Source organism: Pseudomyrmex gracilis, unplaced genomic scaffold (genome assembly GCF_002006095.1).
Source record: "Pseudomyrmex gracilis isolate BER0280 unplaced genomic scaffold, ASM200609v1 scaffold_71, whole genome shotgun sequence".
In the NCBI taxonomy this organism is placed as follows: Eukaryota; Metazoa; Arthropoda; class Insecta; order Hymenoptera; family Formicidae; genus Pseudomyrmex; species Pseudomyrmex gracilis.
Window position 1 is genome coordinate 30,237 of NW_018020655.1, and position 11,963 is coordinate 42,199.

The 11,963-nt window shown below is 40.2% G+C and overlaps 2 protein-coding genes across 2 annotated transcripts; one reads left to right on the plus strand and one right to left on the minus strand.

Moving 5' to 3' along the window:
* Window positions 1–416: 416 nt before the first annotated feature.
* Window positions 417–2,626, minus strand: LOC109854648 (U6 snRNA-associated Sm-like protein LSm8). Its single transcript, XM_020427959.1, has 4 exons — window positions 2,439–2,626; window positions 2,313–2,353; window positions 1,936–2,063; window positions 417–1,703 (listed from the first exon to the last, which is right to left on the minus strand). Exons 1-4 carry the CDS (start codon window positions 2,467–2,469, stop codon window positions 1,613–1,615), a joined length of 291 nt encoding a protein of 96 aa, XP_020283548.1. The 5' UTR covers window positions 2,470–2,626; the 3' UTR covers window positions 417–1,612.
* A 495-nt stretch (window positions 2,627–3,121) lies between these two features.
* On the plus strand, window positions 3,122–11,394 carry LOC109854655. Its single transcript, XM_020427982.1, has 11 exons — window positions 3,122–3,173; window positions 3,319–4,485; window positions 4,769–4,887; window positions 5,004–5,496; window positions 5,568–5,833; window positions 5,938–6,077; window positions 8,321–8,587; window positions 8,736–9,056; window positions 9,398–9,647; window positions 10,439–10,713; window positions 10,959–11,394. The coding sequence occupies exons 2-11, from the start codon at window positions 4,101–4,103 to the stop codon at window positions 11,221–11,223; spliced, it is 2,781 nt and encodes a 926-aa protein (XP_020283571.1). The 5' UTR covers window positions 3,122–3,173; window positions 3,319–4,100; the 3' UTR covers window positions 11,224–11,394.
* The last annotated feature ends 569 nt before the right edge of the window (window positions 11,395–11,963 follow it).

An 11,963-nucleotide genomic window follows, 5' to 3' on the forward strand; every position in this document is an offset into this window, starting at 1 on the left:
AATCTATATAAATATATACATATATAAAAAAAACACAATCGCCGAGGAGAAGCAGCAAACCGAGCGATAGAAGGGATCGGTTTACTTACTTGGGTAAGAATTATATAAACGACAGAAATATATCACATAGGTGAATTGCTTGCGCGATATCTTTCTCGGTTCACGCTTTGAGAGAGTTGGGAAAAAATACACAACTTTTCGCCTCTCATTCGAAAAGAAAAAAAAAAAATCGAACACCACAATCGCATCGCTGTCCTCGTAGTTTAAAAAAGCCTGTCGCATATTTCTTAACGTTTATTAGCAATTAATAATCCGTAAAAGTAAGAGTTAGTTATTTATAGCGTATATATATATATATATATATATATACATAAAAAAAATACATATAAATATATATATAAATAATGATAAAAATGTGTATCCTCGCGTTTAATAATAAAAGAAATAAAATGTAGTCCAATGGAAAACGAAAAAAAAAAAAAAGACACTTTTGGGTGCATAATTCGCTCCACGGTAACGTAACAATCGAGAACCAAGTAGATGATATTATTTACAGAAACGATCGACAATTGGTAGCTTTGTTGTCTTCCACGGTGTTTACACACCGCCTTGCGTTTCTCGAGATACTTGTTGTCTCTTCTCTCTATCTCCTCTCTATTTCTCTTTGTCACTCTCTCTCTCTCTTACAAACAAACTTCCCTGTTAATTTGTAAATCCGTATACGCGCGATCCGCGTGCCGCGAGAAAACGTTGGGGGGAAGAAAGTAACGTAGTAAACATTTAATATGGAAAAACTCTGAGAAACATATGGGGGATGCAATATTTTGTAAGAAAGAAAATTTAACATTACGATTTTTGTAAAAGCTATTACGCGTTTGCGCGTAATGGCGAGAATGTTTTCTATTGCTCTTGATTAATTAAGAAAAAAGATAATATACATGTAAGATCTCTTTTGGCGCACACACACGGTCGGATAATGTATCACAAGTAGGTACGTTCATAGAATTCAGAAGAAAACGGAATTATTTAAACATTAGCTGTTATAAATTTTTTTACGTTGCGATTGTATTTTCATTATTTTCACTTATACATCATACTTGTTATCAACTAATGAATCACAATTACGAAGTTACATTTATATAAGATACAAAATTTGCTATATTAACATACACGAGCTGACTGTCGTACACACATGTGAGACGTGGGTTTGATTTTCACACACACACACATACGCGCGAGCTCTCAGCAATTCGTTTCAATGATGTAAATATCTTGGTTGTATTAATTTGCGCATTTTATATAAGAAAATATAGAATTATATATATATATATTATATATATTATATATTATATATATATATAACGAAAACTTTGTCTATATACGAAGAAGAGGGAAGAGTTTTTGTACAATATACATTCTACAAAAACAAATTGTATCCTTTTACTCTCTCTCTTTCTCTTTCTCTCTCTCTCTGTCTCTGTCTCTCTCTCTCTCTCTCTGAGAGACACAGAATCACACGTTTAGTTTACATTTTGAATAAAAAAGTGAGCGAGCAGTCGCGTTTGACTGAATTGTCATCCCATGTCAGGTCATATCTTCTTCCTACGCGCGATCAGTGTAGAATAGAACTTAGAGGATCGGCTCGTATCGATGAAAAATCCAATCGCGCATCGACTTCGTCGTCTATTTCTCCCACTATCGCTCTAAAAAAAAAAAAGCAATATATATGTACATATACATATGTGTCACGATGTGTTTTTCTCGTTAAATATTTATGTTTACTATTTATTGTTTTCCAAACCAATATAGTGCAAAAGACACTTATTTTTGTATTTATCTAAAAATAAACGTTAATGCTCCGAAAGAAAAGGGATTATTTTGGATTGTTGAACATCATGCGATCGCAAACGTTAAGAGTCCGATTACTGTACTAACACGTTGTCTCCTCTGATGATGTGCAAACCCAAGACAACTTGTTCCACTCCTTGCGTCGTGCTGTAAACTCGCTCGTGCGACTCGTCCAGGATTATATTGATGGTCTGATCGAAACCTTTCAATGTGCCCTTCAAGAACAAACAATTTTTAACATTTTGACGCGTTAGGATGATAAAATTTTCTGACACAACACACTTGGGGGTCTTAAAATCGAACAATATTGACATCAAAACGTGCAGCCATGACTCTTCTTCTTTTACACTGTCAAATTAATATACAAACAACTTAAATTTCTCACACAAATACAAGATAAGCAATCGCGTACGTGAAACAGTGTGTCAGAGAGTATACACGTGTGTTGGATATTTTTTACTTACAACAAAGTTCCTGCCGTCCGACGTGATAATAGAAACCATATCTGGAAGCGTGTTCAGGAGTCGTGTTTATCGTGTAGTAGAATAACTGATTCTGTGTGTGAGAAGTAAATGTACATAAAAGGATACGATTCACATAGCTTTCCAATCCCGACGCCATTATCAACGTAATTAAGTAGCTTGCTTGCGATTAAAATGTATATTGACTTTTGTGGCTCCAAAAACCTCAAGCCAAATCAAAATATTAATATATAACCTCCACCGGCTATAAACAATAACTATAGCACATTCGCTATTCCCTCATTCGGTTGACTTTCAAAACGAATAACAGAGAGAGAGAGAGAGAGAGAAGATTGAGGCCTGTTCTAAAATTTACAGTCGTAAGCAATTGACCAATCACAATCGACTATTCTTCTGTGATTTGTCCAATTTCGCGATTGGTCAATTTCTTACGACTTACAGCCAATGACTATTGTGGAATAGGCCTTTTAAGCCCGTGTCGCTACATGTTGCGGACGTTGATTGGATTGGGATTGCGGATTGCGAGTCGGAAGTTAGCCAATCAGAACGAAGCTGCCTCGTGATTTTGATTGGCTAACCTTCCGATTCGCAATCCGCAATTCTAATCCAATCCACGTCCGCGATACGTAGTGTGTGACACGGGCTTTAAGGCCCGAGATATTCGAACCGCTCAATTTTAGAAGAAGATACCACGGTACGCGGTTGGCGTAAAATAAACATTTGATAAGTCGCGCGTAAACGTAAGTATCACGCGTGCAAATAAAGTAAAACATTTTTAAATGATTTTTCAGGCTCGAGTATGTCTCTGACGAGGTTGCGTTGCGTGATGTAATTTTACTCTGAGTAAGTTTGATGTGAAAAAATTCGCGCTATAAGATTCAGAAAATCATTTCTATCGTATTGAGAGATAGATATATAGATAGAGAGAGAGAGAGAGAGATTTTTCGCGATTACTTTTACGTCACACAAGTTTCTCATATTTTTACAGCGCAGTAACGTCTCAAAAGTCGCGGTGGGAACTTCCGAGCTAGAGGTTTTTTATCCTCTTCGCCATCTTTGGTCGTGCTCTCGGTTATTGCGTTCGTGCTTTAATTATTAAAACCCATAAAACCGTCAGCGCGCCGAAGGATTTACACAACAACAGATCAATCTCCGATGGCGCGTGAGTAGGGGGAAATGCAAAAGTGCAGTTGCACACAAATACGGAAAAGAAGGAGGGAGAGAAAGAGATAGGACGAAGAGAGAGAGAGAGAGATGGAACGGGGATGTATATATATACGCGTCGCTCAAACATGGCGGTAATCCTATCAGCTGATAGCGTCCGTCAGTGGGATGACGGACCGCATTTTGGTTAATCGGGTTAGATCGTAGTACAGCGGGTTCCCCCTCTCTTCCAATTACAGATCGTCGTCGATGACCACCACGAGTCATCGTGTGCATTGCGTGTGCCAGCTTGCGTTACGTACTTACAAGTGTTGATCCGCGGATGACGCACAAGCGACGATGCTGATGCACCTCCTCTCGCGCACGCATCATCGCACGGGAAAAACGAGATCGAGCAGCAGCGTCACACGTAATCAGCACTGACAGGTGGACACTGGGAGAGAAGTCGCCGCGGGAAATGTCGCAAGGTAGATAGGATTTTCTCGTCGCAACGCGTTTATTTCGAAATAATCGAGGATTGACAAGCAAACCGCAACGACGGTGGGAGTCGTCAACGGGAGAAGCGAACGAACCGCGGATCCAGCCTTGCGAGCGGATCAATCTGTGATGAGCGACTCCGAACAGCAGCAATTGCACGTGCCTTATCGAGAGTACCACAGTCATCAGAACAACACCAGCCCCGCTGCCGCCACCGCACTGGTAGTGGAGACAGATGCGCTGGTGGATCTGTCTATTGCGCCCGTAAGCAGCAGTAACAGTAGTGGTAGCAACAACAACAACAACAACAACAACAACAATAACAACAACAACAACCAGCAGCAGCAGCAGCAGCAACAACTGCCGCCTTCGGCGGATCTTCTGCCCGACGTTGAGTTTATTCCAGGTCTGAGCAACGACCAAACTCTAGCCATTGATTCCTCTGGGATTGACCGGGAGAGCCAGCCTCTCCTCGGTCGCTTGGAACTCGACGTCACGTTTAACAGATTTCCAGGTACGTTAGTAAATTTCTTAGTTAAATCTCTTTTTTTTTTATTCAATTCAAATTTTCTATGTATCAATCTTGTACACGTTAAAAATATATTTTGAAAAATATATATTTTGCAAGTCCTGTTTCTTGAATTAATTTATAATAGAGCTGTATATTTGTTATATATATATTTTTGTTATATATAAATTCATGATTCATAGTTTTGAGAACAGCCCAAAATTAATGACACAATTTTCTCTTTCTATGTAATCACAAGATTTAGATTTTATGCGTACTCGTGTTGCAGATGATCCGCAGTTCTCAGAATTAGTGTGGCAAGCCGAGTGCGCAATAGACAATGGAGTTTATCCGGAAAGAATATACCAGGGATCTAGTGGAAGTTACTTCGTTAAAAATCCCGCAGGGGTAAGGGTTTGTCGTTAATTTCTCAAATAAACTCGAGAGAGTGAATAAAAAAAATCTTTTAACGTTCTAGTTTATATCATTAGGTTTATTGAGTTTGTTTGATTATTTTCTCGCAGAAAATCATAGGTGTGTTCAAGCCGAAAGATGAAGAGCCTTACGGCAGACTGAATCCGAAGTGGACGAAATGGATGCACAAGCTCTGCTGTCCCTGCTGCTTTGGCAGGAGCTGCCTGATCCCAAATCAGGGATACCTGAGCGAGGCGGGCGCGAGTCTCGTCGATCGCAAACTAGGCCTGGGTATAGTCCCAAATACCCGAGTGGTGAAGCTCGTCAGCGAAGTGTTCAATTATCCGCGTCTGGATCGACAGAAGGCACGCATGAAGCAGGCGATCATGGACCAGTTCCCTACGGTGGGCTCGCACTTCAATCGTATCGGACTGCCGCCGAAAGTCGGCTCCTTCCAGGTGTTCGTCGACGGCTACAAGGACGCCGATTACTGGCTGAGACGGTGGGAGAATGAGTCCATGCCGGCGCGACTGAGCCGGGATTTTCAGCTTCAGTTCGAACGCTTGGTTATTCTGGACTACATCATTAGAAATACAGACAGAGGTGCGAACGATCGAATCACTCTGTCCGTAACAACATCGATAGAAGTGTTTCTCATGTTGTCTCGTGTTCAGGTAACGACAACTGGCTTATCAAATACGACACCAGCGTCAACAAGAACGGAACGGAGCAGGGCGAGGTGAAGATCGCGGCAATAGACAACGGTCTAGCCTTCCCGTTCAAACATCCGGACTCTTGGCGGGCGTACCCGTACCATTGGGCGTGGTTGACTCAGGCGAAGCAGCCGTTCAGCGAAGCCACGCGGGAACTGGTTCTGCCGCAGTTGTCGGATCAGAACTTCGTGCAAGATCTCTGTGACGACTTGTATCAATTATTCAAAGTACGTCACAAATGTTTCACCCGAAGAAAACGATCGTTGTTACACTCATCGGTCACGCTCATTGACTCGCGATAAACCGTAATTTCCATGTTCTATTTTTGTAGCAAGATAAGGGCTTCGACCGGCATCACTTTGATAGGCAAATGAGCGTAATGCGCGGCCAGATTTTAAACCTGCAACAGGCTCTGAAAGACGCTAAGAGCCCGGTGCAATTGGTACAAATGCCAGCTGTAATTGTGGAAAAGTATGTACATTTATTTTTATATTTCCATTAAAAAACAGTAGCGAAAAACGAGTTGAAAAACACATGAGAAACGTTTTTTCACTCGGAGCGTCTTAAAAGAAAAAAAAAAACCGCACAGTTAACTGCAGTTTCAGTCAATTATTTAACCGTAAATCAACCTTGCTTGAAGTTGTTTATTTAAAGCTCCATCTATCACCTCGTTGACAAATGGAAATATATTTGATACTTGACAAGTGTCTTATCTTTTCAGGGCCAAAGGAAACGGCGCGCCAAGGTTGTTTTCGTTCTCCGATACGTTTACCCAGCGCTTCCAGAACAAGAGTCCGTTCTTTTCCTGGTGTTGAGACAAATACAAAAGACGCGCGACAAAGATTTTTCACACATCCATTACGGTGTGCTCGCGAAAATCCAGTGAGAGATGTCAGTGCCGATTACACAGCGGGAGACTCACGTTTCGCGCGCCGCACACACACACACACCCACACACACCCTCACACCCTCACAGACACGAATAATGTTACAATTATTTTTCTAAGTTCCGAATCCTACATTTTTCTACCTCCTTCTTAAGTTTCAATCTCCGCTGTGTGACCGTTGCCGGATCGGAGAAAAATGGAAGTGATCGATTCTCTTTTTAGGCTGTCCTGTATAATTTATCATCTCTCTCTCAATTGGGATATAAGATATATTCGTACATCTATATATTGTATACAGTAAATATATATTATAACGTTGAAACGGATTTTTTTTTGTCAAGTGTGCGCTTAATGTAACACGGAAACGAGTGTAAAGAAACAAAACAAAACAAAAAAAAAAAAAAACCAAAAACAGAGACACACGCGATGCAACCCAAAGCGCAGGTTCGCAAAGCTCGAAACATGTTCTCTCGTCTTCCACACGCATGTCACGCATGTTTCGTAGCTCGCGCCGCGGGTTAAAACCAGAAGAAGAATGTATAAATGAGGAAAACCTATAGGAGAACGATCGGTGTCTCTGCTTGGAAAAGTCAGAAACAAAGAGAGAGAGAGAGAGAGAGAGAGAGAGAGAGAGAGAGAGAGAAAGAGATGAATATTCCATGTTTGAACACACAGTGGGATGTTCTCTCGTCTTTTTTTTTCTCGCGGAAATAAAAAAAACGTTAGCCAATTCACTTCCGACGAGATATGTTGTCGATTGTTGAGATACTACTTGAAGAGTCAAATGAGAAAAGTTTTTTAAGTTGGTTAACTGTGATTTATTTTTTTGTTCCGATGTGTCGCACACACACATGTCTGTCACATATAATTGTATAACGAGGAGAAGAATTCCCGCGTAGTTGTAAAAAGAGAAAATTATAGCCGAGGCTAATTATTAAGTACAAAAAACAAAAACAAAAAAAACAATGAAACTGCTACGGAAACACGTAGACAAAAAAAAATAGAGTTTCTAGTGCAATTTTTAACGAAATTGTATGATTTTTGCCCGCATTCCCTGTTACTTACGTTTATCGGATACGCACGCCGTGCCGTCGTGGAGATCACGTGATCCCCTATTTCGACAATTACGTACGACATCGTGAAGCTAGTCAGATTGACGTCATTTGTGTCACAAATGTGTTTCATCAGATTTTCGAGATGTGATTTTTAACCGCTATGTGATATTTTTTATGTATTTTGCGTTTTATTACGATACTTATATTTGCAGAACGTGATAACGAAGTGCACTTTTGTGCGCACTGGTGGTCTAATATAAAAAAAAAAAAAAAGTTCGCGAAAGTGCGAGAGAGATGGAGATCGTCGAGACTTCTGCGAAGAGGAAGGCCTCGTCGTGCACGAAAACGATAACTAAATGTCCGTGCAAAATGAAAGTAATTTTGCCCTCCGCAATATATATTTGTTTACATACATTGATTTTTTGATTCAACCCGGACAGCACGTTTGTGTAAAAAAAAACAATTTGCAAATGTGTCCGTCTTTAAAATGTCTTTTTTTTTATCTCTGTGCTGTCTGGGATGATCTTAACATAGAGCTTGGTGCAAATTAGTAACACGCATATTTTTCTCTTCGACTGTAAAAAGTAATATCTAATTGTAATGTGTCAACAATCGTATAAATTATATTTTAATTAATAACAAAATTATAAATTAGTTATAATTACTTATTAATTTTATTATTAATTAAAATATAAATTACAATAACGTAACCGAAATAACACGACGCGTTGATTTTGAAAACACTCGTGCGCGCGATCAAGTACACGAAGAGATACGTGCAACCTCCGCGTCCGAAGTCCTTCGCGCCAGAACGACTGTACAGAATCCCGTCGAAGAAACTCGATAGCAACACCACGTATTACATGTCGTATACGAGTACGGATCCTGCGACGGCGCGTCACGTGCGATCGCAGCCGATTCGACCCGTTCACGCAATCGAGAAAAGCAGCGGCAAATTTTTCGACGACACAACGACCAAGTTGTCGTACAGACCCGTATGGGAGGTGGTGAAGCCGGAACCGATTGTACCGAAGCACAGGTAAGAGAAAGCGACGGTCCAAGACATTCTTGGATTTAATTTCATTAAACAATGCTGATATATCGAATCAAACGCGCCTGGAAAAAGCGCCCGGATCGCGTTGGAGTAAGTTTAAAGACACAAAAGATTATTGATTGTCGTGTGTGAGATCGATGACAGGAAAAGGTCCGATGGAAAACGTAACGACTGTGCGCCACGATTACGTGGCGAGACACGTCGAGAGATCGGGGTTGATCGTGCCCCGCGGAAACATTCGCACCAGCTCGGCCCCGTTGGAGGACAGAACAATGGCAAGAATGTCCTACGTGGCTCCGGGACCTGTCAAACCCGTCATCAGTTTCAAACCTGTGCTCAAGTATCGCCCGCCGAGCCAGCCTCTTCCCAAAGAGACCACGCAGAAGTTGAGCTACCAGCCCTTCGTCGTTGGCAAGAAAGAATTTTATTCTTGGACGCAAAAACCGGTGTACAAGTACGTTCACGCGTTAAAAAAAAAATCGCGCGGAACTTAAACGCGCGGAAAAAAAAATGATGTCGAACCAACATCATCGGTTTGATTGAAATATTCCGTTGATCGATATTATTGAACTACATAGCGGACAGCTGCTTTAGACATGAAAAAACTTCAGATATATTAGATTGCAAAAATTTTTAGAAATTAATAAAACGATTGAATCAATCGCGTATGCCAACCGAATAAACTGTTTATTCTTGCGGCAGCCCGTGACTTTCCGATTGAAGCAACTCTATTTTTTTTTCGTGTACGAAAATCGCGAGAGAAAACATTTGTAAGATTGATTTTTCGTTACGAAGACCACCGAAGACCGCGATGTGCGACAAGACCGTTTACTCCGAGAGCTACCTGGAAAACTGCGCGGTTTCCGTGGAGAAGCCTTGCGTTCCGAAGGCGACCCAGGTGTTTCCTTACGGCGCGGAATTTGCGGACAAAACAATCTACAAAGAAAGTTATCTTCCGGGCGAAGCGGAGCGCGCGATACCGTTCGTTCCCTCGAGCAGTATATCCATACCCGACATGAAGATGTCAGCTGACACCACCACCAAGGTGATTTGTCTACGTCGTTTCCCCCTCCTAAATAAGATCCTTTATTGCCTTTGCCCTCCCTCATCATCATCGCGGAAGAAAATAGCTAGACAAGTCGCCATCGTAACAGTTTGACAGCCACATTTATTCCGACCCTTTGCATCTACAATAGACCATAGAGGATCTCCTACACGACGGGAGATTCCGTAGCAAAAAATCACATTTCACTGTCTATTTTCAAAAGCTAGTTTTGCAATTTAATTTGCTGCGCGTTTGAAACTACGTTTAATAACTTTTTGTGTTTATTTTATTTTATAAAACAAATATTTGTAAACGGCTTTTTTTTTATAAACTAGATCAAGAATCAGGACTTCCAGAGCCAAACTCCAAACGTGCGAAATATGTTTTTCAACGAAAATTAATAGAATAATAAAACGCTAATAGAAAATTAATAGAAAATTCGAATTGAATAACAATCCCGGAATTTTTTAAATTTTATAAGGAAATTAAATGAACGAAATGATTCATGTATGTGTGCAAAGTAGCATTTTATATAAATTTTAGAATTGTTGTGTTTGAATTTTCCGTGTGTGTTAATTTACACGTTGAAAAATTATATTTCGCACTTACATTCGGCGTTTGGCTCTCAAAGTTTTGATTTGTTATATATATTTGTTATATGTAATTTTACTTGTTTATTTATTTCTTATACATTTGTTATCGTACAATCTATACGAGCTTCGGAATTTTGTTTTACAAGAGAGAAACTCTCTACGTTCGGCGAGTGTCATCGCGCGATTAACATTTTGCAGCTGAGCTACCAACAAGTTTGGACGGAGAAGAGAAAACCGATCGTGCCAGTGCGCGTTAGACATCTATTAGGAACCGGTAAAATGCAGTCGGAAACGACGACTCGTTGTGAATACGCGGCGAAGGTTACAACACCTCCGGTTGTCATCGTTCCGTGCGATAATATCCGCACGGCGGACGTGCCGTTGGAGGGTGCCACGACCACCGGACTGTCCTATATGAAACCCGACGCGATAAAACCTGTTCGCAGTTACAAACCCGTTACGCAATACTGCAGGTGACGAGAGATACACACACACACACACGCGCGCGCGTGTGTGACATAAAAGTCAAATAGAACAAAGTCTATTAAAACGACGTGTGTCTGTAGAAAAGATATTTATGACGCGGAATTTTTTTTTCTTTCTCTGCGTTCAAAACACGTCTTGAAAATATTCTTGGTCAACGCGCGGTCGGTTGCGCTCGGGCTTTATAATCGATATATCGAGTTTTGTAATTTGATCGCGTGTTCCTTTCCTTTAGGCCGGAAGCCAAGATCGATTCCGAAACCGTAAATAAATTGTCGTATCAGACGTGGACGGTCAGACCTAGGGAGGAGCTCCCGTGGACTCGAAAGAGCAAATATCGGCCCCCAGAACAGCCGATGGCCGAAAACACGATTTATCACTTGAGTTATCCCGCGCCGGGTCATTACGTGAAGGAAGAATCGGACTGTCCTTGTCCGAACGAGAAGGAACGGGATGATGATGTTTCGCCGGAAACGGTGTTCGAAACGTGTTCGAATTGAGAGATTGTTGCTTTTTGACAGCTCGCAAAAATTCTTCCAACAAATGGAAGAAACTCTTGTTGCGCCGAATAAAAATTTTATCGGTTCAAAAAGTTCGTTGCGTTAACTTTCTTTAACTCTCTCTCTCTCGAATACAAGATACAAAAAAAAAAAAAAATGTAGAATGAAAACTCAAAATATACATCGAAATTACCTCTTGCTCTCTTCGACGTTTCGAACATTTTTGCGAAAATTTGCATGCGGGAGTAAAAAAGAAGACAACAACAACGGTGTAATGTATTGATTTATAACATACTTTATTGCGCGTAAACATGCGTGTTTTGTATTATCCTACACTTACACAATAGTATGTTACATTAAGTATAATGAAAACTACATAATAAGTGCCTCCGACTTATTCAATAATAAAATAAACTCTAGTATATTCATTAAAAAGACGGAATACACAGAGTGTCAAGTAATATACTTATATATATACATATATATATATATAAGTAATATGTACATATATATGTATATAACGATAAATTGCGATAAAGTTGTCACGTAAGACTATTTGCAATAAGTTTGCACACATGCATATATATATATATATTTAACAAATTGACTTGTTTTTTTTTTTTTTTTAATATGTATAAGAAAGACGCACGTACAAGGGGGAGGGAATGGAGCATTACAGTATAATCGTTAATTATTAAACTACTAGCACATGAAAAATGTAACACTAAATTTTCTCTCGT